This window comes from Falco punctatus (genome assembly GCF_963210335.1).
Source record: "Falco punctatus genome assembly, chromosome: 2".
NCBI lineage: Eukaryota > Metazoa > Chordata > Aves > Falconiformes > Falconidae > Falco > Falco punctatus.
Genome location: NC_137581.1, coordinates 24419538 through 24445368, shown reverse-complemented (window position 1 = coordinate 24445368; position 25831 = coordinate 24419538). Strand labels below are relative to the sequence as shown.

Genomic DNA, 25831 nt, shown 5'->3' with positions numbered 1-25831 from the left:
AAGCGGAAGCGGAAGCTGCACGTGGAGCCGGTGAGTGGTTGCCGCAGTTTCTGGAAACTTCGTCTCATTGTCATATTTAAAGCGGCGGTGCCGGCTGCCCTCCTCTTCCGTCTGCGCACGGAGCCGCCGCGCTCGCCGTACCGGGGCCGGCGGCCGCAGCAGCGCCGGGAGCGAGCCGGGGCGGAGGCCCCCCCCGGTGGCGGGGCCATGGCTGTGGTGGGCTTCGACTTGGGCTTCCAGAGCTGCTACATCGCCGTGGCGCGGGCCGGTGGCATCGAGACCGTCGCCAACGAGTTCAGCGACCGGTGCACGCCGTGAGTGCGGGGGGCTGCGGGGTCTCCCGCGAGCAGGGGCCAGGCGATGGCTGGCGGTGGGGAGCCCGCGGTGGAACGTACTGGAAGCTTCCAGACGGGGGGGGGCGCCCGCCCGCTGTGGGGCCAGCGCGTCCCCCGGCGCTCGCCGCCTCCTCACGGCCCCCTGCGGGGGGGGCAGGCGTTGGGCGGCTGCGGGCCCCCGTGAGGCGGGGCGGGCAGCGTGTCTTGCGGGCGCTGGCACGGGGGGGGGGGGCTGGCCCGCGGCGGGGGGGCTGCCCGGCTAACGGGGAGGCCGGCGGCTGCGGGCTGGGTTGGTTCCGCCGGGGCAGCCCGCTTTAAATGGGACAGGGGAACAGGCAGACGCAGCCCCCGATCCCCCCCGCCGTCCGGTGGGCTTCTGTAACTGCCCCCGAGCAGCTCTCCTATGGTCTGAGGTCAGCTGGAGAAAGCCGCAGGCGCAAGGCGGGAGTTAGTTGTAAAGTTACGAGCAGCCAGACACGGATGGGTAAGGTGTAGTGTGGATGTGGACTCTTAAGGGTGACCATCGTGTGTAACTGTTCAGATAAACCGTCGTGGAAAGTCCTGCGTTCAAGCCGACTTTGAGTTTGGCAGGTGTCTTGTAGAGGTTTCCTGCAAGCTCAAGAACGGTGCTTCAACGGGAAGACTTTGGTGTTTTATTTGTAGTTGTAGAAAACGTATCTGTGATAGAACTCTGTTGGGTTTGTGGTCAGTACAGAGTTCATTAGCCTGTTGTTCTTTTCAGATCGGTGGTTTCGTTTGGATCCAAAAACAGAGCTATTGGTGTCTCAGCTAAAAACCAGGTAGGTTGTTTCCTGGCGTTTGGGCATAACAGTAAATCGGCCTATGCAAAGTGTTCAAGTGACAGTGAAGGCAGTTGGCTTGCCGTAGTTTAAAACAAACAACTTTATTTTCCTTCAAGCCTTTTATTTTAGAAATGCTGCACTATGCTGCCATGCTTCCTTCAGAGAAATGCAGGATGGTTTTGCTAGAATGTTGCTGCTCTGTCTTTCATTAATGGTAGTATTTTCCAATTGAACTTGTTCCTTTTCTGACAACTTAAGCGTATTGGTTTTCTTTTCCGTATGGTTGTATGTAGGATTTTCCTTGCACTTGAAGAAAAACATTTTAAATGCTGTGTATAGTTTCTTAAAATTAGATGCAAAGGGAGAGTGTGGGTTCAGATTCTTAAAGCTATTTAGGTACCTTACTACCTTTGGTTTCATTAACAGGTATATACCATAAAAGTGCCTGTGTCTTTGAAGACATAAACCCTTACTTTTGTTCTGGGGTTTTTCTTATTGAGATGCTCTGAAAGATTGAATGCCTTCTTCATTTAAGTAGTATTTTCAATGTAGAAGGAAAGCTAAATTTTGACAAATTTTAGAATAAGTAAGTGTAATGGTTAAATAAATCCTTAGGTTAATGTAACTGCTGCTGGTTACAAGTGTGCAGCCTTTGCTGGCCTGTGTAGATCTCGTGTAGTAGTAAAAGGACTGCAGTGAGTTTCCATGGAGAGATCACTAAAGGAGGCGCTTTTTTCCACACTGTAATAGCTTCCCTCTTAATTTTGAACAGCCATGGCGGTACATGTTACATGTTACATGTTCACAAGCACACATATACTTCCAGTTACAGGTTAAAATTTGGAATACTGAGTTAAGTATATGTGCTTGTGTCTTTTCCTTAAATTTCATTTTAGCATTGCTTTTTTGTTTATTTGACTGCTTCCACTATTTCAACTCGGAAACTAGTATGATTCATCATTGTACAGAAAAGAGTTGTTACTCAAAACAACAAGTGATCTGAATCCTATGTACTCTCAAGTGTGCTTCAGTATTGTTAGGTTATTCCAGAAAATGCTGTTGAAAATGTGAGCTAAGCTGAAAGTGGAGTAGGTTGTCTTTCAGATTGCAGGTATTTACAGTAGTGACCACCTGTAACTTCAGTTGCCTTCAGACTAAACTTTTATGAGATGTTAATATATTGAGTCTTTCATGCTTGGCTGTCCTACCAGTTGAAACTAAGTATTTTTGCCAGAAGAAAAGAATGTGATACTTAAATGCTCTGAAATCCTTCATCATTTTATTTTTCTTGCTGTAAGTGGTCCAGCTTGGCTGACCATCTGAGATCTAAATCATGCTTCTTTCATCAGTGTAGAAGTTTCTTGACATAGACAACTAAGAGTTTTATTTTCATTGTCCTACAGTGTAGCAGGTACTTAAATCAAGGAGTAAAATGATCCCTTTCATTTGAACAAGGTTTAGTTAAAAAAAAACCAAACACAAAAACAAGCCCAATGCAAAACAGAAGAAAAAAGCCAGAATTTTTGACTGACTTCTGTGTAAGAGAGTTGTAATACTCAGAGGTACTCTCTTACTTTAACACTTGAGGAGCTGCTGTTGGAGCAAATTATCAAAGAATTTTTTTCCTTTAGGTTACTGGTAGCATTGGAGATGAGGACAGTGTATTGGTTAACAGACCATAATTCTCAGCTTTTGTAATTGTGACTAAGCAGGAAGATACTAAAATATGCTGCAGACCTAATGGCATACAATTAGTCTAAAAATATTTTAAGGTTGTTCTTTTAGAAAAGGCTCTGAGGTTAATTCTAAATTAGGCTATAAAAGCTACCAGAATGTGTGCTTCTCTGCCCACTGCATGGTAATAATTTGTGCTTCTAAGTTCTTCAGCACTACAGCTCTGAATTACGTAGCAATCAAGTAAGTATTCTAACTTACAGCTCTACAAATAAATGAATCTGTGCTGGGAAACGATCTTGCACACTCTATTGCATTAAACTACTGGAATAGTTCCTGGCGTGATTTTTAGCCTGTACTAACCTGTGCTCTTACTAATAATGCTGGGCACTGTTTGGTGATTAGAATAAACCAAGGATGATTCCCAGTAGGGGATTTCCATGTGACATCTTTCTTTCCACACACACAGCTATCTGAAAATTACTCTTTAATATATGGATATAGCTTGCTCCTTTGTCAGGGAGCTTTTCTGTTGAACTGCCATAGTTGCATATTTTTCTAATACAAGATGTAGCCCAAATTCTTCAGTTCCATGATGGAAAGGAAATTTTGCATGCAATAAGAAACTGATGCTTTCCTTGAGGGTTGTGAATGCTAGAAACATTCCCTAGTATGCCTATCATTTGAGTTACCGTGCGATCTGTTGGTGCCTGCCTAAATATGTTCTGGAGAGAACACCATGCTTCTCCCCAATAGAATGGGATTAATTCTGCTCTGACATAACTTGCAGTATTTCTTTTAGGCTGGTCTAGTTTCTGTTCTGCATTGTATTATTGATAAATGAGTGCTGTTCCAGAACAGTTGGTTCTGAGGAGAGCTTGCATTGTAGTTTAGCATGTCCTTTGAGCTGCAGTTGTTACCAAAAAAGTGTCAAGTTTCTCGTTGTTGTCTGTGTGCTGTATCCTTCTGTGCTCTGGTGCAAGAATTTGACGTGGTTTCAAAGTACAGGGGGAGGGTGAAATATGTGGGGAGACTTATTAGTGTTAAACTTAGTAACTGCATAAACATTTGTTTGCCCTTCAATGTAATGGGCTTTAAAGTGAACAGCTGAAGGTGCTGTGGCTGAGATTGGAGTGCCAGTTCACAAGCATTGCAACTACTTGTGAAGCTGGCTCCTATCTTTAATTGTTTGAATTCTGTCTAAATTCTATCACTTGGCTGCCAAGGCGAGCAGCTCAGGTCCCAGCAGGACTGGCAGTGGAGTGCTCCAGCAGTGTGCACGGCAGGATTTCCTGAACTGGGGAACCTTTTATTGCCTTTTAAAAGGCAATAAAGAAATGTTTCTCTAAATACATTAGCATCAGGAGGGCGAAGGAGGATCTCCATCCTTTATTGGGTGTGGGGGGAAGCATAGTGACAAAGGATGAGGAAAAGGCTGATGTACTGAATGCCATCTTTGCCTCAGTCTTCCACAGTAAGACCAGTTGTTCTCCAGGTACCCAGCCCCCCTGAGCTGGAAGACAGGGACAGGGAGCAGAATGAAGCCCCCACAATCCAAGGGGAAATGGTCAGTGACCTGCTGCACCACTTAGACACACACAAGTCTATGGGGTTGGATGGGACCCACCCAAGGGTACTGAGGGAGCTGATGGAAGGGCTCACCAAGCCACTTTCTATCATTTATCAGCAGTCCTGGCTGACTGGGAAGGTTCCAGTTGACTGGAGGTTGGCCAGTGTGATGCCCATCTACAAGAAGGGCAGGAAGGAGGATCCAGGGAACTACAGGCCTGTCAGCCTGACCTCAGTGCCAGGGAAGGTTGTGGAGCAGGTCATCTTGAGTGCCATCACTTGGCATGTACAGGACAACCAGGGGATCAGGCCCAGCCAGCCATGAGTTTATGAAAGGCAGGTAGGTCCTGCTTGACAAACCTGATCTTCTGTGACAAGGTGACCCACTTAGTGGACGGGGGAAAGGCTGTGGATGTTGTCTACCTGGACCTTAGTAAAGCCTTTGACATGATCTCCCACAGCATTCTCCTGGAGAGGTGGGCTGTGCATACCTTGCATGGGTGTCCTCTGTGCTGGGTTAGAAGCTGGCTTGGCCGAGCCCAAAGAGTGGTGGTGAATGGAGTTACATCCAGCTGGTGGCCAGTCACAAGTGGTGCTCCCCAGGGCTCAGTGCTGGGGCCACTCATGTTTGATCTCTATCAATGATCTAGATGAGAGGATCGAGTGCACCCTTAGAAAGCTGTAAGATGGCACTAAGTTGGGGGACAATGATCTGCTTGAGGGTAGGAAGGGCTCTGCAGAGGGGTCTGGGTGCTGGCTGGATCAGTGGGCAGAGTCCAGTGGCATGAGTCTCAACAAGGAGAAATGCTCGATTCTGTGCTTGGGCCACAACAATGCCACACAACGTTACAAGCTTGGGGAAAAGCGGCTTGAAAGCTGCCTGGCAAAAAAAGGCCTGAGGGTGTCGGTCAACAGCCAGCTGGATATGAGCCAGCCGTGTGCCCAGGTGGACTAGAAGGCCAGTAGCTTTCTGGCTTGTGTCTGAAACTGGCCAGCAGCACCAGGGCAGTGACTGTCCCTGTGTACTCAAGTGGCACTGGTGAGGCTGCATCTCAAATCCTGTGTTCAGTTTTGGGCCACTCTTCAAGAGGGATGTAGTGGTGGCAGAGCATGTCCACAGAAGGGTGAAGGGTCTGCAGCCCAAGTCTGATGAGGCGCAGCTGAGAGAACTGGGATTTAGTCTGGACAGGAGGAGATTGAGGAGGGACCTTATCACTCTACAGTGATCTGAAGGGAGGTTGCAGGCAGGTGGGTGTTGGTCTCTTCTCCCAACTACGAAGTGACAGGGCAAGAAGAAGTGGCCTCAAGCTGTGCTGGGGGGGTTTAGATTGGCTATTAGGAAAAGTGTCTTTACTGAAAGGGTTGTCAAGCATTGGAACAGGCTGTCAGGAAAGTGGTTGAGTCACCATCCCTGGAGGTGTTTAAAAAATGCATAGATGTGGTGCTTAGGGACATGGTTTAGTGGTGGACTTAGCAGTGCTGGGTTAATTTTTGGACCCAATGATCTTAAAGGTCTTTGTCAGCCTAAATGATTCTGTGATTCCAAATTAGGTGACTAAAGCAGTAGACGCTAAGATCCTGTTATTGCTCACCTGATTGCCTCAAGATTTTAGAGGTAAATGTATAATCCTTGTAATAATTAATATGTAATGGTCTCTAGGTATCTATGTCTGAGTCCTATAATCTTTTGTAGTAATGAGCTGATATCAAGTATCAGATAGTAATTACAGGTGTTACAGATGCAGATCTGACCAGTTGTCTTAAAACTTGACTGATGCTTTGAGGCTTACAGACCAGCACTGAACATAGCTGGTTAAATCAGTGGATTTCTAAATATCCTGTATTTCTTTACAGCAAATTACTCATGCCCACAACACGGTATCTAACTTCAAGAGATTCCATGGCCGTGCATTTAATGATCCTTTTGTTCAGAAGGAAAAAGAGAAGTTGAGCTATGATTTGGTTCCCATGAAGAATGGTGGAGTTGGAGTAAAGGTAAATTTGCCGTCTATTTTTTGGGGTTATATAGTTAAATGTAAAATTTTATTTCTCAGCACCTAATCATGAAAATACGGGTTTCTTTTAATTAACCCTAAAGATATTCTTTAACTTTTCTGTTGAAGAGCAGCTTCACCTTTAAACAGCGGATGTTAACTAGCAAATTAACGTCCGTTTGTGAGTAATTGCTGAAATGTGAGCTTCCCTGTTGGCAAATTGTACATTCAACTCAAACATCCCAGCAGAAAAACTGCTAGGATAATTATGAGGTCATATGGTTTTGCTTTGAAGTATTAACCTTTCTCACATTTATGTGGAATGTATTGCAACAGTTACATGCTTACAAAATCCTTATAAAGTAGTATGAATTCTTCTTTATAATAATTGCTGTAAATGAGTGACATGTTTTAGTGGACTGCCTGGCATAAGTTACTTGCAACAGATGTTCAAAACCAGTTTGTACCATGTTGCAGGTTTGATTCTTGCTTATATTTCAAGGAGTTTTCTGATAAAATGTTAGCTTTTCCTAGAATAGATGCAGTTAATAACATTGTATTTGTTTAGTGAGGTAGTTAAAAATATCAATAATGAAGCCTTGCTGGCATAGCATGATGCTGCTTCTTTAATGAAGACCCTGACTTAGAGCTGTGCATTTAGTTTGCTGCTTTTCTCCACGCCTTGAGCTGGTGCCTCAGCAATTCAGTATGTAGCCAGCCTAGGTAATGAATAAATTACAGAAGAGATTATATATTAGAAATAATTCTGACTGGAAGAGCAGTCAAGCTTTACAAAAAGAGGAGATCCTGTTTCTTACATTATTTGTGACTTGAGCTTAATGGGTAAGTTCAGACAGATTACAATGAAATGTGAACTTTATTTACAGTGTGTTTAAGAGTCTCTTCCTGTATGAGAAACCAAGTAGCACTGTTTTGCCACTATTAGGCAATTTCTTCTTTGTTCTCAGGCTGTTTGGAGAACAAATTAATGGGTTTTTCTATTTAGCTGTGGATAAACTTTTAAGAATTGTTTCAGTAACATTCAGTAAGACTGGGATGTTTAGAGAACAGTTTTTCTATTAGAACTGAAATGCTTAATCTTTCCCCAAACTAGACTGATGTGAATAAAAGGCAAACGCTGTTTTCAAGACTCAATTGTAACATGTTCCTTTGCTTCATCATTGCCCACTTATTCTGTTGCACAGAAAAGTGGTGATTCAAGAACAATTTCTTGGTAAGGGAGCAACAAATTTCTTTTTGCTGAGCTTAATCTTAAGCTTTTAGTTTTATGTGCATAGGTGAACTGTGCAACGGTTCTTCACATATTTGAGAAGAAGCATAAAAATCTCAACAGAAAATAGCAAGTAATTCTGGACTTTTTTGCAGTTGGCAGCAGTCTGAAAATTGATGGCTGTTTTTACTTTTTTGCAGAATACTGTGTGATCATGTCTAGCTTTAGAGACACTTTAGACATGTGTCACTCTTTAAATCACTTCGTAGCCATTTTCTTCTAGAGTTGATACGGTTCTTGATGTTTTAAGTCTGTGAAAATGGAATTACTGCTTCTGTAGACACTCAACTGGGAAATTAAATTGTAAAGTGAAGTTCTATAATGAAATAATGAAACATGTCATGATTGATGTTGTTCAGCAGTGCATCAAAAAACATTAAATATAAATAATCTTTCCTCCAGTTGAAACAATGGAATTATTTTTACCTATTTATTCTATCCAGGTCATGTACATGGATGAGGAGCATATCTTCAGTGTGGAACAGGTTTCGGCTATGTTATTGACTAAATTAAAGGAGACTGCAGAGAGTAACCTGAAAAAGCCAGTAACAGACTGTGTTATTTCTGTAAGTAATTGTACTGCACAGGAACGTTATGTCATTTAACTTCATCTATTGAGGGCATTTTGTTTCTATTCATGTAGAGTAAAGTAGAACACTGCATAAGCACCTACAGGGGGATTAATCCTAACTAGCTTTAGAGCTTTTGACTTAAAGAAATCCCAGGGCCTCTTCCATATTCCAGATCCTGACCCACTTCATGAACTCATTCTCTTGGAGATGTCTGAATTTCTGGACCCAGAGTATTTCTGGGATCCAGGTATATACCCTTCTGCTGCATCTTGTTTCTGTGACTAAGCATGCTGATTACTCATAGAAGATACCTTTGTTTATCAAGGTTTACCTTGTGGCAGCTGAAAACTTTAGTTTCTGTCCTGTTTATCTTCATCCTCTCAGTAAGTTAACTTTTTTATGATTTATGACTGCACAGAAAATGACCTCAGATAAAGAACAGTCATTGCATCACAAAGCCAGAGTATAAAATTACATCTGCCTCTGTTTTCAGTGACTATGAACAAATCTGTCTCACATTGCACCTAGGAATATTTAGTTCTGTAATTAGAAGAGTTTGTTCTCCAGTCAATACCTGGAAAGTTAGTGTCCTCTGATGTAGTAGTTTACCTCCCTGAGGACACTGGAGGTCATTGTCCAGTGCCAATGCTGGAGATCTGTAGCAAGTTTTCAGCATGTGAATTCAGATTCTCTTACCACTCTTTGCCCAAAGTGATTTTGGCCAAAACGGATTATTTTTTTAATTTGTTATCCCTTACTACTTTGCATCTCTCACATCTGTAACATTGCTGTACTTCTGTGTTGTTGCACACTGCCTCCCCTCCCCTTTAGTTTCTTGGACAGGAGTACATCTGCTAATTCTGACTGAGGTTATTCCATGTCTGTCTCCATAATGCCCAGTTTCACATTTAGCACCAGTAATTAAGGTTCCTAGAATTTGTATACAAATAACTTGTTTCTTGCTAGTACGTGCTCATGTAAACTAGCTGATGCACATTTAATTCAGACTCAGCTTGACTGCAGAGAATACTTGAAGTCTCGATTCAGTACAGTAGTTGCATGTTAAAAGACTTGTAGTGAACATGTGTCCTCCTCAAAGAGGAGGAATAGATACAGTTTTAAAATGAGTACTTTCAAATAAAGGGTGTGATACTTCATTTTCTGGAAATAACTTTCCATTCTCACCTGTTTGCTTTCAGGTGCCATCATTTTTCACAGATGCTGAAAGGAGGTCCCTTCTGGATGCAGCTCAGATTGTTGGATTAAATTGTCTTAGGTTAATGAATGACATGACTGCAGGTAAGTGGGGTAAAATAGCAGTTTCTGCAAATGAAAGTTGTGATAGAGGATGCAATTAGATACTCTAAAAAACAGGACTGACTTGAAAAATTGGATATGAGACGTAAGAGCAACAAGTTTTTACATTTTTCCTGATTTACAGTCTTTCATTTTAATGTCTTCTGTGTGAACAGGTAGAAGAGATTGAGACCTAGTGATATGTTACCTCCCTGAGTACTTACTTAGAAGTCACCACATGTACTTGGACTACTTGTCCATTTGGTTTACTGTCAAGACTTCATGAAAGAAATCTTACGATGTACAGCTGTGGGATTTAGGCACTCTAAAGGAAGTTCCTTGGTTGTCAACACCTAGTAATTTCCAAGGCTATTTGTCAGTGCAATTGTGGCTTCAAAACACATACCCCCCAAAAAAGGCAATTAATCTCCTTTGCTAATCTGTTTGGAGCTCTAAAAACACATTGGCAGAACAAAGAGCTCATTTGGTGTTTCTTAAAACAAGTATTCTTACCCTGTTGTCTTAAGTTTTTCTGTTTGTGTTTAGTGAGAGAGCATTTGTTCCCTGTTTTCAGATGGTGTAGTAACTAGCACTTGTTTCCTGGGGGATGGGTTGGGAAGTAGAGGTCTGTACCAGAACCTGTACTACCTACATTAGTTACATAAGTAGGGAAGATGTTACTTTAGAAAAATGTTCCATGCAAGCATGTTTGGTGCACACCAACTGGATTCATGCTTTTTGAATTTTAAAATTCTAAGGAGAAAGCAATCTTAGATATGTATTGATGGAGTGGTATCTTAAATGTTTTTTCCAGCATTGGTTTCAGATGACTAACTGAATGGTAATATATAGTATTTCTAGTAAACGTAGTTGTTTAATTAGTATTACCTTTACATTGCGCACTAGGTATTTGCATCTAACACAGAGCAAGCCTGACAGTATCATTGCAAAAGCCACAGGTGCATGTTTCTGTCACCTAGCTTTAGCTTAATTCTTTGTTTATAAAGCAGAGTGCTACAGGGATTGTGTGGTAGTGTGAATTCTTGAGGTGGGTAAGTGTGGACCCCACAGTTGGTAGGCTTTGTCTCATATGCATGGATTCTTTTGAAATACAGGTCTTGTACATCTTTAGGGTGACTGGAGACAGGAGGAGCAAGTACAAATATCTAGCCCTGTATTTTTAACCTTCAAATTCAATTTTCAAAGTGTTTATGAAGAAACTTTGTATCCATAAAGAAAGAAATTAGTGTAGGACTGAAAAAAAAGATGTTTTCCAGCCTTAGCAGTCAAAAGAGAGTACCTTTCCAACCCCTTCCAGTACCAAAGCAAAAATAATCCTTCACACCAATTCAGAGGTGGGCTTTCAACAGTGGGGTGATATGAGCCAACCAAAGGTCTTGCCAGAAGAGGTGTTGGCACTTCCTTTTTATTAGTTTGGCAGAACATATCAGGCCAGTCTGGCCTTTCAAAAACCTTGAGAGCTTTTCAAGACTTTTTAGCAAGCATCTTTGGAAGCTTTACTATTGAGATGGATGGTTTCCAGAAAAGCAGATAGCCCTTTCATCCCCTTAGCAGCACCAGCAGCCTTTCTTTACTGTGTAGTACTTAACATTTACAATTCTCTTATTCACGTTGCAAGACTAATGAGTACTGTCCAAGTTTTTCTAATATTTTAAATGTATGAATCTTTAATTATATCTTTGGGGAAGGGGTTCTGAGGTATAGTAACGCAGAAAGAAAAATCTTTATCTAAAGGCAAATTCTGCTGTGACTTACCAAGTTTCATTCATAACTTTATTTTTAGCTTAGAAACAAGGGCAATGTGTTTGTTCTGCTCAGAAATACAAATATTATGAGAATGAACAGACCCAATACAGTTTCAAATCTAGATCTCAAGGATATAACAGATACATTTCATGAAACAGAAGTGAGAGAATGTCTTTGTGACTATAAAATGTTGCTCTTTAGAGCATGTATTCCTGGCTTTCCTTACCACCTTCCCTAACGCAGCTGTCTTGCCTGATAATTCAATACCCTGGCTGTTATCTTCATTTTGGTTTTTTTGTCATACACAAATATACATCCTTGCACATTCTATCTCATGCCAAAATCTCAGCCTTTCTGATTTAACCACGCAGCCAAGACTCTCTTAGGGTTTTATTTACCTTCAATTACTGCATCAGACTCTTGTCTAGCTCTGATGCTGCTATCTATCCAGAATAAATGCTGATTCAAAACTGTATTCTGTTCTTTGACTTTTATCATCCTGCGTTTACATGCCCCACTGGCTTCTGTTTTACACTTTCGATGCGCTTCACAAACTGTCCCTGCCTGATAGCCTATATAGATGTAGATTCTTCTCTTTTGCAGCCTCTGCTGACCATTTATACCATTCTCAGACAAAACCTTCATGACTGGGAAATACTCCTTGTAAATACAAAACTGGATTTTGTTGTAAAGATTATTTGTGGTTTTGATTACTATGCAAAGCGAAAAAGATTTGTTAATAAACAGATCAAAGTAAAGACCGCCCCAGCAGGATTATTGCGCCTTAGTTTTGTGTGCTTAGACACTTGGAGAGCAAATAATGTAACTGAGGATATTTTGCTTCTCAGATCCTATAACGTATATTGATGGAATAAAGCTTCCATGTAGGTAAGACCTTGTACAGGTATTGGTCTTGCTGGTCTTGATCCTGTAGCTTAATAGTCACAGGGATATGATGACGTGCAATTGGAGACTCATTAGAGATTGCATGGATAATATCTGACACTTGTTTTGCAGTGGCTCTCAATTATGGAATTTATAAGCAAGACCTTCCAGCTCCTGAAGAGAAGCCACGGATAGTTGTCTTTGTTGATATGGGACATTCTGCATTTCAAGTATCAGCCTGTGCATTCAACAAGAGTAAGCTAAAGGTAGTAAGATTAAATGAAAATAGAAGGGTTTGAGACATTAGAATTAAACAGCCTGTAAACTTGCCTTGTCTTTAAAATTATGAAATAATTTAATGCATGGAAAGTGGCAGTGGGTCAAAAGATTAAGATTTTTGTGTCCTTCATTTCATTAGCATGGTTTCAAACAGCTGTAGATTCCTTGCAGTACCCCAGTGTAAGATATACGATACAACTGCTATCATACAGTTTGTTTTGTCTAAATGTGTGTATGGATTAATTTGTGAGCGCTTAGTATTGTCACCTAGTTACATAGTCTTCTACTGTAAAACTGAACAGCAATTTCTGGCTGATGTGGCTCATTGAAGTACTGAAGCCTGTGCATTGGAGGATAGGCTGACTTGCCCCCAGCCTTTCTTGAAGCAGAGGCTTGCTGATATTGGAAGACTGCTGCCCAATTTGATTTTTTACTGAGTATAAGACTAAATAATTGTGTTCTTTCAAACTAGGTACTTGGTACAGCATTTGACCCTTTCCTAGGTGGAAGAAACTTTGATGGAAAGCTAGTAGATTACTTCAGTGCAGAAATAAAATCAAAGTACAAACTGGATCCAAAAGCAAAAGTTCGAGCTCTTCTTCGCCTGTATCAGGAATGTGAAAAGCTGAAGAAACTAATGAGTTCAAATAGCACTGACATTCCCCTCAATATTGAGTGTTTCATGAATGATACTGATGTGTCTGGAAAAATGAGCAGGTGAGTTCCTAGTGTGCAATACAGGCAGTTGCTTTGGTGGGTGTATTTCTTAAACGAGTGTTTCTGTGTTTGAAAGAAATTTACTGTGCTAAACTAAGTGCAGGTGCTAAGTAGCTGTGGCATTTTTTTAATACTAGAATAACTAAGGCAGTGAAACGTAATGTTCAGCTAGCTGAGCGATGTTTCAGTGTAGTAATGCATGCATTAAGAAGCTTGAATTCCTTTTGTACAATGACACATTCTTAAAACCATGGGTTGATGCATGTAAACCAGACCCAGAGGGGGTTGGATGCGTATTTAGACCTCCTGTGTGTTTTAGATAACCTAGATCCCATATTGCTCTTAAGACAGCAACAACTGAAGCTTTGTTCCCTTTTTCTGTTCATACTGTACTGTTGATATCAACAGAGAAATGGAGGACAGAAACAGTGCTTGATGGGGGATGACTTGATTATGGCCCAAGTGTAAATTAAGTCCATGTCTCTTGCACACACTCACAGGCATAACTTAATTTGTAGTTGCTGTTAGTCCTGTAACTACTGCCAAGAGACTGGTGGGGTATTTTTCTTCCCTCCAGTATTGAGGCAACAGTTTTTAATTGAAAGGAAGTATCAATGTTTTCTGATTGCTATCTGTAACCTCTACTTGAGAAACAAATACATAGCACCTGCCCAAACAATACCTTTATCTTATGTAACTGCATTGATAACTCCATAGGAAAATTTGTAAGCAGCTTTTCATGCACTATATTGTCTATGGTTGTCACTTCAGTCTACTTGCAGGGGTTTAGCTTTAAGGTCTGTTTGCAGTGTAGTTAACAAACCTAGTCAGTATCAGTTTGGAAACAAATACCAGGAAATCCTAGTGATGGGACAGGCAGTCTTTGGTTAATTCATATTTTTTTTCCTTAGATCACAATTTGAAGAATTGTGTGCTGACCTGCTGCAAAGGATAGAGATCCCTTTGCTTTCATTAATGGAACAAACACAACTGAGAGTGGAAGATGTAACTGCTGTAGAGATTGTGGGAGGAGCAACCCGCATTCCTGCTGTCAAAGAGAGGATTGCTAAATTCTTTGGCAAGGATGTCAGCATGACACTGAATGCAGATGAAGCCATAGCTAGGGGCTGTGCTTTGCAGGTATAGTACTGGCAACACTTGATAAATGTAAGATAAACTTCCTGAGAGCACTTCTGTGAAGAATTAGCCAAGCAGTTACGAGACATTGCAGAAGTGGTCCGTTTAAAAAATATGCAAGGTAACATACATATGCACTGGGTCTTTTCATGGGACTATGCTGTTTAAAAACACCTGAGTGCTACCCTGTGGTGCAGTACTTACACTGAAAGTGCTGATGCTGGGTATAATCTGTAAGCATTCTACTCTTCAAAAGAACAGGATCTAGGGATCTTCAATGAAGAAAATTTAAATCACTGTCAAGTTGAGGGAAGAGATACTTTGAATCAGCAAAATGTATGAGAAGTGTTTTGGGAGACCCCAAAGCACTGCAAGCTTGCATTTTCTGGTATCCAGCTTCCCATCAATGTGAAACAGACTTATTTTATCTCCCTCCCCACGATTTTTACCGTTTTCAACTAGTGAACTATGTTTTACAAGCAACTGTATTTTACTCACTCTGCCTTCTTCCTTTTCTGCTTTACTTACTCTCTTATTTCACCCTCTCTTCTTCGACTTGTTTCTTTACCCTGTCTCGGTAATTATTTTCCATCACTAATATTCAGTTGTCTCCAGGGAAAGAAGCAAGACCTGTAAAATAAACACCACTTCTTTTAGGACTAAGTAATACAGCACTTCCATTCTTTACGGTCCTGGTCTTTTAGTATGTTACTTTTTTTCACAAGCTATGATAAGTACAAGGCTAAAAGTCTCATTAACCCAAAGGGTATGAACACTTCTGCATGAGATTTCTGCTTTCTTGTCGTAGTCCATTGAAATCAATAAATTTGCCTAGCTCTTGTTCTAGTAAAGTAAACACAGTTTTCTTTCTTGTTTAAACTGTTTAGCTGTCTTGGGGTTGGGTGGAATAGAGCAGTTAACCAACTTTAATGCATGTCTGTTTTTTGTTTAGTGTGCAATTCTTTCTCCAGCTTTTAAAGTGAGAGAATTCTCTGTGACAGATGCTACACCATTTCCAATATCTCTGTTGTGGAACACAGAAGCAGAGGACACTGAAGGGTAGGTGGCTTAAACTACAGTTCTGGGAAGCTTTTGGCCTTCATAATTCAAGGATAATGTTCTTGGTTGCATTTAAATTAGGATCTTGGCATTCTGATGCAGAAAACCTATAGGCCATCTACCAGAGACGGCCGGCAGCAGAGATTGTATAAAGGCATGCATTGAAATTCTAACCGTAACCACTCTTATGTTAAAAAATAAGGATTTTTAAAAAATATGATTGAATGAGCTACCAACCAATATCTTGTCCTGCATTACCCTTATCTGCTTGTCAGGTTTTGGAACACAAAATAAACTAGAACTGCTGGATCCTGGTCCCAGTTTCCTTTCTGGCTTTTTTACTTAAGGGTACTCCTAACACCTATCTGGATTCTTATTTTAGTAGGAACATTATGTGCTATGTTATGTAAATATTGTGTGTTTACATGGATGCTAGTTATCTGGCTGAAAACAAAAAATTAGTTAACTCGTAGGGTTTCATATGAGATTTTTTTGCAATTGCAGTGCCTTTTAAGACTCATATCTCTGCTAATAAATATGCCATGTCTGTAGGAAACGCAGTTGCTGTCTAGGATGTAAAGAGGTCAGAGTTTAATTTTTGGGGAAGTTTAGAGTTATAGACAGACCTTTCTCATTCTTTGCAATTCAGCCTTTTCTGGTTTTTTGTCTGTTTTCTGTATAGGTGCAGATCCTAATTTTTCTAACATATGCTTCTGAGAGCAACCTGTGGGTTTACATTCTAGGTGAAGCTCTTATTTTCTCATATTTAGGTTCATAGACGAGATCCTTCCATTTAAGAGACAAAACTTAGTTGGAAGTTAAAATCAGGCTGTCATAATAGTTGACAGACCCTAGAGGAAGAACATGAAAAAAGCTGCTTGTATTTCTGTTCCATCAAGGAATGAATAATAATCTGGAGTCAGGGTTCTCAACTGAGCTACAGAAAGGGAGTAAGGAATTAACAGAGCTATAATTAGCATTTTGAGACTACCTGAGGAAGGGTGCAAATAATGGTTTAAATTATGCTATTCCAAGCTCAAAACAATATTTTTACAGGAAACAGGTTTTGGAGGTCTGCTGATAGTCTGTCACTGAATTGCCACCTACATCTAAACTTACTTGCTTCTGAGAGTCAAAATTAGTGGAAGAGGACAATTTTCCTTTACAGTGCACAACAGTAATTTTTTTCTTACAGTAGTGAAGCGTCTGTCTTGGATTTGTTCAGAAGGGTAAATGTGTCAAGACGTGGTGATGTTTTCCTGAAGATCCTAGATCAAAGCCTTTCAGCTCAATCAATCTGCTAAAAGTGGTATTTTTCCCTTAATTATAGGGTTCATGAGGTCTTCAGCAGAAATCATGCAGTACCTTTCTCCAAGGTTCTTACATTCTATAGGAAAGGTCCATTTGAGTTAGAAGCTTTTTATTCTGATCCTAATGGAGTCCCATATCCTGAGTCAAAAATTGGTAAGTAAGTGTCCTGGAGCTGGTCTTGTCTCACATTGTTTGGTCTTAAATCAGTCCTCCAACTGTGGTGTGTTACAGTACAGTTACATGACATATATTTAGGGGGTTTGTGCCTGAAGCACTCAATTTTCAATTCTTCCATTCCATAGATAACTGAACTTGAATCTTTTATTTTTCTGCCTCCTAAAGTTACTTCAGTCCAATGAAGAAATGAGGGGAAACTACAGTGGAATGTCCAGGACTGAAATGGGGCTATCAATGCAAAAGATAACTTTCTTAATCTTTTTTTTTTTTCTGCTTATCGCTAAAGCAATCTAGGAATACTTGTAAAAATATCTCCTACGTATAAGTAACTTCAATTGGTTAATTCAAGACCTGTTATTTTTTCCGATGGTTTTGTATAGTGCTGAATAGGTTTTAATCAAGGCAGTCTGAAATAGTGGCAGCCACAAGACTACGGTATTGATTTGTATTGTCTAGGTCCCGTTTATAAGCAGCTCTTTCATCCTTTTTGACAAATTACAATGTTGACAATTACAAAGAGTTTATAGCGTGGTTAGGAAACGACTGTGATGGTAAAGACAGGCCAATGAAATAATTGCTCTTGAGTTCTAATTCTAAGCATGCAATGAAGTGTTGTATGCTTGCATGTAAAATTAAGAGAAAGCTATTGCTAGCTGTCAAGTAACTGCTTGTTTTGTTAGGAAGCTCAACAGTGTTTTTTCAGTGGTAGAAGAAATGACAAATCTTGGTTAAGTATTTGACGGTACAGCTGTCCTGTTTGTTAAAATACAGTATCACCAGAATTTGTGTTAAATATAAGCTTTATAAATATTCTTAAAATGGGTGGGAGAACATATAGGGTGAACCATCTCCATCTGATTTACCAATATTTCAGCTGATATCTAATGCACTAAGTTACCAGTTACCAAAAACTATTATTCTACCAGGAAACATCTGTTATTTTCTCTGCTTCAAATCAAATTAGTTATTTCAAATTAGTTAGTTCAAATACCATATGTCTTAGAAACCAGGACAATATTTTGCAGTTACAGAAACAACAGGCTTTCTTTCATGTAAACTTTTACCATAAAGACGGACGGTGGGATATATGACTGTTCAGTTTATGTGGCTTTAACAAACAAGATGATGATTAACTGCTGTTCTGCAAACTGGTTTCAGCTCACTTGCTGATTAACTCTGCTCAGAACAAATCTGTTAGTAGCTCAGTGGGTGAGTTAGTAGTTGTGATGAGACTACCAGAAGGGAGGACAGATCACAACTCCACTATTATTGGATTTACAAGAGTGGAAATTACATTCTTTAGCCTATAAAGTAAGCAGGTAAAAACTTGTATACTTGTGGCTTAGACATATTGATGAAGAAATGGGGTGTGTGAGCATGCATATATCCAGCCTGTGATGAAATTGGTGTACTTGTGATTTGCAACTATACAAGCATTGTGATCTCCAGGTCACTGTTTTGGTGATAGGCATAAAACCATGTAGTGAGCAAGAAAAATGTCTCTTCTTAATGTCAGGGAGATCTGATCATTGATTTATTGTTAAAACTAGTTGTCTGTCTCTTTCTCTGCTTCACAATGTTTGTTTTAAGTATTACAGGAGTTAGAAAACAATTATGTTCTGCCCTACAGTAAAAGGTAATGGCAGACTGACATGGATGTTAGAAGCTGAAAAGAACACTTACGGAAATACTCTTTCTATGTTGGGCAGTAATTTGTATTAAAAAGACATACTGCTTAATTACCAGCTGGGGTTAAACCATGATGCAGTGTTAAGTGCCACACAGTCACTTGCTCACTCCCCTTCACCCAGAGGAGAGGAGGATTGGGAAGGAATGCAAAACTTGAGGCTTGAGATAAGAACAATTTAATAATTGAGATAAAATAAACCCAAAAGAACAATAATAATAACAATAGCAACTATAATGAAAAGGAGGGAGAAGGGGAGGAATGAAATCTAAAGGGAAGGGAGGAAAGAAAACTAGTGATGCATAATACAACTGCTCACCACCTGCTGATTGATGCCCAACCAGTCCCTGAGCAATGACTGGCAGCCCTGGCCAACCCCCTCAGCTTATATACTCAGCACAATGTCATATGGCATGGAATACCCCTTTAGCTAGTCTGGGTCAGCTGTCCTGGCTGTGTCCCCTTCCAGTTTCCTGTGCCCCTCCAGCTTTCCTGCTGGCAAGGCCTGAGAAACAAAGAAGTCCCTGACCACACTGTTCCCAAATCCCAAACACAACCCTGCAGTAGCCACCAAAAAGAAAATTAACTCTATCCCAGTTGAAACCAGGACACACTGGCATTAGACTATATCTTTGCTTAGCTTTCTTTCATCCCGCTATAGCATCACAGCTAGCACAAGTAAGGCAGAACAAGCTTGTAGGTTTTTTTATTTACTCTGTATTACTAGTGGCAGGAGAACCTGCCCTAGATAATGAAAATAAACGTTTTTCCCTTTTGATTTGTAAGGTAAAGTTGGCTGAAAAGCGGCATACTACTTGGTTGTGGTTTTTTTTGGAGTATTCATTTTGGAGACCATGAGACTAGCATAGAGGTTTCATTGAATATTTAGAAAATGTGTTCTCTATGAAGAAAAAGGAGGTGTCTTCCTGGGTCTGTAATATTACCTATTTAATTCCACTGTGTGAGTATTGATTTTTTGATTTAGGTAGGTATGTTATTCAGAATGTGGCAGCCCAGAAAGATGGTGAGAAGTCTAAAGTCAAAGTGAAAGTCCGTGTCAATACTCACGGCATTTTCAGTGTGTCCACTGCGTCCATGGTAGAACCAGCCAAAAGTGAAGAGAGTGAAGATGTCAGTGTTGAGACTGAAGTGGAGTCTCAGGACCAGAGGCCTGTTGAAAAATCAAGTGATGTAAGTTGACCTCTAATGTGTGTGAATGTCCTTACCGATTAAAGTGTGTTCTGCTGTTACATGCTCCAGAAGAAAAATGCCGCCTTATGAGGTTAATTTTGAGATGTGCATAGCTGTCGGGAAAGGCAATGTCTTTATAAGAGTAGGAGAAAATGTGTGCTATCTTGAAAGTGGTGGATTTTGAAAGCAGTTATTGGGCAAAGTGCCAAATAGCAGCAGGTGGGTTGCTTACAGCTGTCAGAGTTATCAGACTGTTCTAAATGGAAAAACTTGGTTTGCGTTATTAGTCATCCATGTTCTCTATTTAAAGGACTTTTGTGTGAAGTTTAAAAAAACTTTGAAAGGGAAAACTGGATTGTTTTCTACAGCATTGAAGGGGAGGGGAACGCTGGGGAATAATGCAGCATTGTTATGGTTACGTGGTGCTTTAATTATTTTCTGAGAAGGAAAAAAACCTTGAAAGCTATGACTCAGTAAATTAAAAGCCACTTTCTGTAGGAGGAAGTGGTAGCATATGCACACAAGTATTATGCTGCAAGCCTGCCACTGGTAGCATTTTCACTAAGTCCTTCTGAACTTACACTTGGTCTGTATCTCCGTTAAAGCGTGTGTGTTTCTGCGTGTGCACAGAATGCTTTGTAGGGCACTTTGTGCGGTATGTGCGTCAGAAGTGAAGTGCCCTATAACTTTTATTAAATACAAGTGCACATGCCTTCTACATCCTTTGTGCCTGGGCTTTCATTTCAGAAAAATATCCAGCAAGAGAACAGTGAGGCTGGAACACAGTCCCAGGTACAAACTGATGGTCAGCAAACGTCACAGTCTCCCCCTTCATCAGAACCTCCCTCTGAAGAAAACAAAATCCCAGATGTCAAGAAAGTGAGTGACCCTTTAACTCTGAAAATGTTATGCTCTATAATGGTAGCTTTTAAAATAGTAATATATTTCAGGGGGGAAAAAAGGAACTTGTTGCTCAGAACTTTTTTCACATTTGTACCTTTTCTGTTGTGAAAAACATATATATCTCATGATTGCTTTCATACAGAGTTTGCAAAAGAATTCTTGCCAGAAGTCTCTCTTTGTCTTTATGCAGTATTGTACAGCTAATTTGTTTTGGTTGCAGACATTTCATTTTGTTTAACAGCTGTTAGAGGCCAAGCTTATTACGCCTGAGAGTAGTTGGAATCAGGAATTCATAAACCTAAAAGGAAATAATCTAGGTGAAAAAATTACACCTGCATGATGTTGCCAGTAGTTTGCTCTTTCATCTGTGTAGGATGAAAAAATATTTTGGGTTAAAACCTTACCACTGTCTGCATTGCTAGTGAAGTGCTAACCTACAGGTGGATGCTCCTGGAAAACCTGCAAATACACCATATATCTGAGAAATGTAGCTCAGTAGTACTTAGAGTCCATGAAATAGACTGTAAGGAGACTAGGGCAGTAAGTGGAATCCCCAAAAGGAAAGTGCCTCACAAGTATATTTTGAAGATTCTGAAAGAACACAGAAAATCTCTTCATGTTCTTCCTGTGAATGTTCCTTTACTCATAGCGCTACTTCATCAGAAGGAAGTCAGGAAAATAATCTTATTGTTCTTCTCTCCAACTCAGACAAATGAGAAGAAAGGTGATCAGCCCCCAGAAGCTAAAAAGCCCAAGATAAAAGTGAAGAATGTGGAACTACCTATTGAAGCGAACTTGGTTTGGCAGTTAGGAAAGGATCTCCTCAATATGTATATTGAAACAGAGGTGAGTTAGTGTGGTTATACTGCTTTCTTGGTTGCAGTTATTAACCATTCATCTGCTTTGTAAGCCACCCTCTGATCTTACACTGTAACCCTGGAGCGTGGACTCTATTTACAGCAAGCTAATACGCAGTCCAACTTTAATATATAATCTTTCTGATTAACATTTGTCAGTTGAATTATCTATAGCAATAGTATGAGAGCACTGATCCGTGGGATGACATCACAGATTGGTTCAAGCTGTTGTAATTCAGAGAAGTGCAACCCATTTCCTTGGATGAGTCTACTGCGTAGCAGTGAATTCCAACAGTTACATGAGCAGAGGCTTGTGGGAGATTACTGTGTTTTACAGGAGCTGTGATTTGCAGAATGCTGTTTGAACATAGGTGTTTTTTAATATTTTCTGTGTTTACACAGGGGAAGATGATTATGCAAGATAAACTGGAGAAAGAAAGAAATGATGCAAAGAATGCAGTGGAGGAATATGTGTATGAATTCAGGGACAAGTTGTCTGGACCATATGAGAAATTTGTTTGTGAAAAGGTAGGTTATGGTTTCAGGAGCGTCTCTGAAAATACTGATACCAAATACCTATTCTATATTCCTTTGTCAAGCTTTTTCATAGTCATCCTGGAAACAGCTGAAAACAATAACTCATTTGAATTATGGCTGGGAGTTAGGTTCAGGTTTAGGAAATGGTACATATCATTGACAATAAATTTTGTCACAAACAAGCTAAATCTTTGTTTCCAAATAAAATTGGTGACTAGAAGGAGAAGCTGTGTTGCTGTATCCTTAACCAAAAATGTGAATTAAAACTGCACCCCAAGCATTAGTTTAGTCAAGGATAAAAAGACTATATATAAACGCTACCTATGTTGTAGATTTATGTGGTTTTCAGTTCAGAAGCTGGTGTTGTTTGAGTGACTTATTTAGTAGGCAAAAGCTGCAGTAGAAATGTAATATTTGTGTAGGAGGCTAAGAATTAATGTGTATATTTGCCAGTGTCCTGTTACTGTAAGACAAACACAGTCAATTGGTGCATATCTTGATGTTTGACATGTTGGCACATAGGATCTGCAGGGGTTCTCTGCACTCCTAACAGAGACAGAAGGCTGGCTGTATGAAGAGGGTGAGGACGAAGCTAAGCAGGTGTATGTAGACAAATTGGAGGATTTAAAGGTAGGTCTCTTAGTATGCCCAAAATTCAAAATACTGCAAAAAAACTATGTTAAGAAGTGTTAATGGATCATAAAACATACAAACTGCTTTTTCTAGAAATTGGGTACTCCAATTCAAATGCGCTATCAAGAAGCAGAAGAACGACCAAAGCTGTTAGAAGAATTGGGACACAGGCTCCAGTATTATGCTACAATAGCTGGGGAATTCAGGAATAAAGTAAGTGGTCTCAAAGTAACTTTTTTTTTACCACATAGTGTTTCACTGAGGCTCACCAGCTGGCAGAGCCTTCAAATTCACTTTCAGATGAGCTGCAATCAACTGTTATATAGGTCAGAAATTTAACACCGCAAATGTTTCCCAGTACTCAAAGAATCTTGCACAGTATGTCATATCTTCAGTTTGGATGTTTTCAGGTCAAAAGGGACATTCTTAAAAAGAGTGAAGGTTAGGCTGTGGTCTGATTCTTGATCTTTTAAAAGCTAATCTGACTCTTTTTAGAAGTGTGATCTTCTAGTTCTTTTGGGAGCAAGAATTTGTGCCATGGTGAGAAGCAGTAATGTAAAAGCTACTCAGGATAAACTAAAACATCCAGCTTTATTATATATGGGTGTTTGGGCTTTTTTTTTTTTTTGCCATTGGTATTTGAAGATTACTTTCTTGATAAGCATTCACACCTTTGAAAATTTACTCCTTGGGTTTCAACTTTGTGAGTTAATAGGGCAGCTCACAACACTCAGGCTAATTCAGTTTGAGATTGAGGCTTGCATTAGACACAGTTGTGTCCTTGTAGCTATAGACTACAAAATTGTTATTAAGTGAAGTCACTCCGTAGCATTACACATTCTTGAAATAACCAGCATCATGGAAAATAGTACATTTAGGACTTGAAACCATGTTTAGTATTCTTAGCTAAACATAGGTTGCGTTGCTGGGTAGGTACTTCTCCTGACACCAGTTAATCGTGTAACTGTGGCATTGTAGGGAATTGTAGAGTCATTGTAGAGTCATACAACTCTGATCCTTTCTGTGTACAGCAGAATCGTGATGTCTAAACTACCTTGGGCCTGTGTAAGAATGTCCAGGAGGGAGGTGATGTTTTTGTTAAGAATGTTTTACTTCAGAAGCTTCACAAACAGGTCACGCAGTGTTCCCTCTGTGAACTAGGTTTGTTTGACTGTTGGGCAAAGGAAGCTTTTATTTTGATATCTGTATTTCTTGTCTCTCACTATAACAGATCTGTCTTGTGGCCAACCATTTTGAAAATCAGTAAAGGTTATAAGTTGTTGGTAATTGGGATAGTCTTGTTGGCATAACTTGATGACAGTAAATTTGACATTACTAACTAATATAAAAAACTTGTATTTGGGCAGGATGAGAAATACATTCATATCGATGAAATGGAAATGATGAAAGTAGAGAAGTGTGTTAGTGAAATGATAGAGTGGATGAATAATGCTGTGAGTGCACAAGCAAAGAAGAGCTTAGATCAGGATCCAGCTGTGCGTTCAAGTGAAATTAAGGCAAAGCTACAGGTAAGTACTGAAGGAAACTAATTTTAGAGGCTGATTCTAAAACTAGACTGGTATCTGTCTCCCTCTTCCCCCAATTTCGTCTTACTGCTCTGGCGTTCTTAAAAGGTGGTTAGAAAGTATGGACAGAGGGAGATTCAGTGCAAAGCGGAGAAGCTGTACTATATTGTATATAATTCTCTGGAGCTTATTGACATTTTGTTTTTCAGTCACCTTAAACACTCAGCTTGTTTTTCAGTGTTACTGGTAGGCCCAAAATAGTCTTAGAAAAAAACTTGTGTGAAATACAAAATATTATTGAAGAAGTTTGCTTGCAGACCTTGAGAAAGTAAACCAGTTTATTTCAGGGTACAGTAAGTACTTGTCAGTTTGGACTCGGGGAAACACACAGAAGCAAGTTTTCAAATCTTTTGGGCACGGGTCTCTTCACAGGAGTGAGACTAATGGCTGGGTCCTTGATGTCTATTCTGACCACGTGTTTTCCCCTACTCTTAGGAGTTAAACAATGTCTGTGAACCTGTTGTGACACAACCAAAACCAAAAGTTGACTCTCCTAAGGAAGAAAACCCATTAAATGAACGGAGTGATTATAAAACTGAAGACATGGGAGAAGATGACAAAAATTCTGAAATGCCTCAACAAAATGGTGAATGTCATCCAAGCGATCAAAATACCATTAGCATGGACTTGGACTAAACCACTGCACTTGCAGCAAATTATTTCATCCCATGACAGAAGATATTTTTGCTGTCGTATGTGATGGGGGGTGGGAATGCATTGTTTTGGGAACTATTTATATTTTTTTCTTAAGACTTGTCTGGAATATGTTGTGTTATGGGAGGAAGAATAGTAATAGTGTTGGTCATGACTATCCTAAAAGGAAAATTGCCTTGGTAACTTTCAGATTCCTGTGGAATTGAGTTCATACTAAGCTTCTGTGCAGTATTTAACCGTGTGCATCACTAAAGATGAAAAGAAGCCCTTGCTCTGAAATATACTGCTCCTTCAAAAGGTTGTAATCGAAACCTTCGTAGGCATTTGTAGATGCCAAGGTAGTTTTCTTTCGTCTGGACATCTGATTGGGTATGTCAATAAAGAGCCAGTGTCTGTCCCGTTCATAAGGACTTTCCAGAAGAAATACTTCTGTTCTAAGGTTTTTAATTATTGCAGTCCAAAGCACTTATTATCTGATAAGATGGTGAAATGTGTTAGTAGCATGCAGAAACGCTTACGTTTCATCTCTTGCTAAACAATACATTTTTCATGTGGGGTACATAAAATGAAGGAAATGCTAATTCTGTTAGTGTTATTGTGAAGCTTTTTAATGAGCTTTAAAATAAAGTTCATTTTACTGATATCTCCTGACTTGTTGGGTTTAACTGTTTTCAGTACTTCTGGTGTAAGTGTTGCCTTTTTCACAGTTTGACAAGCCATTGCTTTGTGTTCCTGTGCCCAAGAGTCAAAAAGGCTTAAAACTCGCACATGTAGCACAGAAGAGTTGCGCAGCGAGTTGAATGTAACTTAGCTGCTTAATGAGTTATGCCTGTTTCTTTTCCTTGCCCTGTGGGTTGTACACACCTGAAAACCTGGAAGTTTCACAGATGTTAAGGCATAGGACAGAATTTGTAACT

The 25831-nt window shown here is 40.0% G+C and overlaps 1 protein-coding gene across 2 annotated transcripts; it reads left to right on the top strand.

Moving 5' to 3' along the window:
* Positions 1-70: 70 nt before the first annotated feature.
* HSPH1 (heat shock protein family H (Hsp110) member 1) lies at positions 71-25557 on the top strand. 2 transcript variants are annotated; one of them, XM_080377515.1, is made up of 18 exons: positions 71-314; positions 1078-1135; positions 6236-6376; positions 8110-8232; positions 9438-9537; positions 12319-12452; positions 12938-13182; positions 14094-14322; positions 15272-15378; positions 16709-16842; positions 19539-19744; positions 20492-20623; positions 21356-21493; positions 21907-22032; positions 22564-22671; positions 22768-22887; positions 24042-24203; positions 24696-25557. In XM_080377515.1, the coding sequence occupies exons 1-18, from the start codon at positions 208-210 to the stop codon at positions 24894-24896; spliced, it is 2571 nt and encodes an 856-aa protein (XP_080233641.1). In that variant the 5' UTR covers positions 71-207; the 3' UTR covers positions 24897-25557. The 2 variants fall into 2 exon arrangements, with proteins under 2 accessions (XP_080233641.1, XP_080233640.1); XM_080377514.1 differs by lacking the exon at positions 71-314 and adding an exon at positions 675-819.
* Positions 25558-25831: the final 274 nt, after the last annotated feature.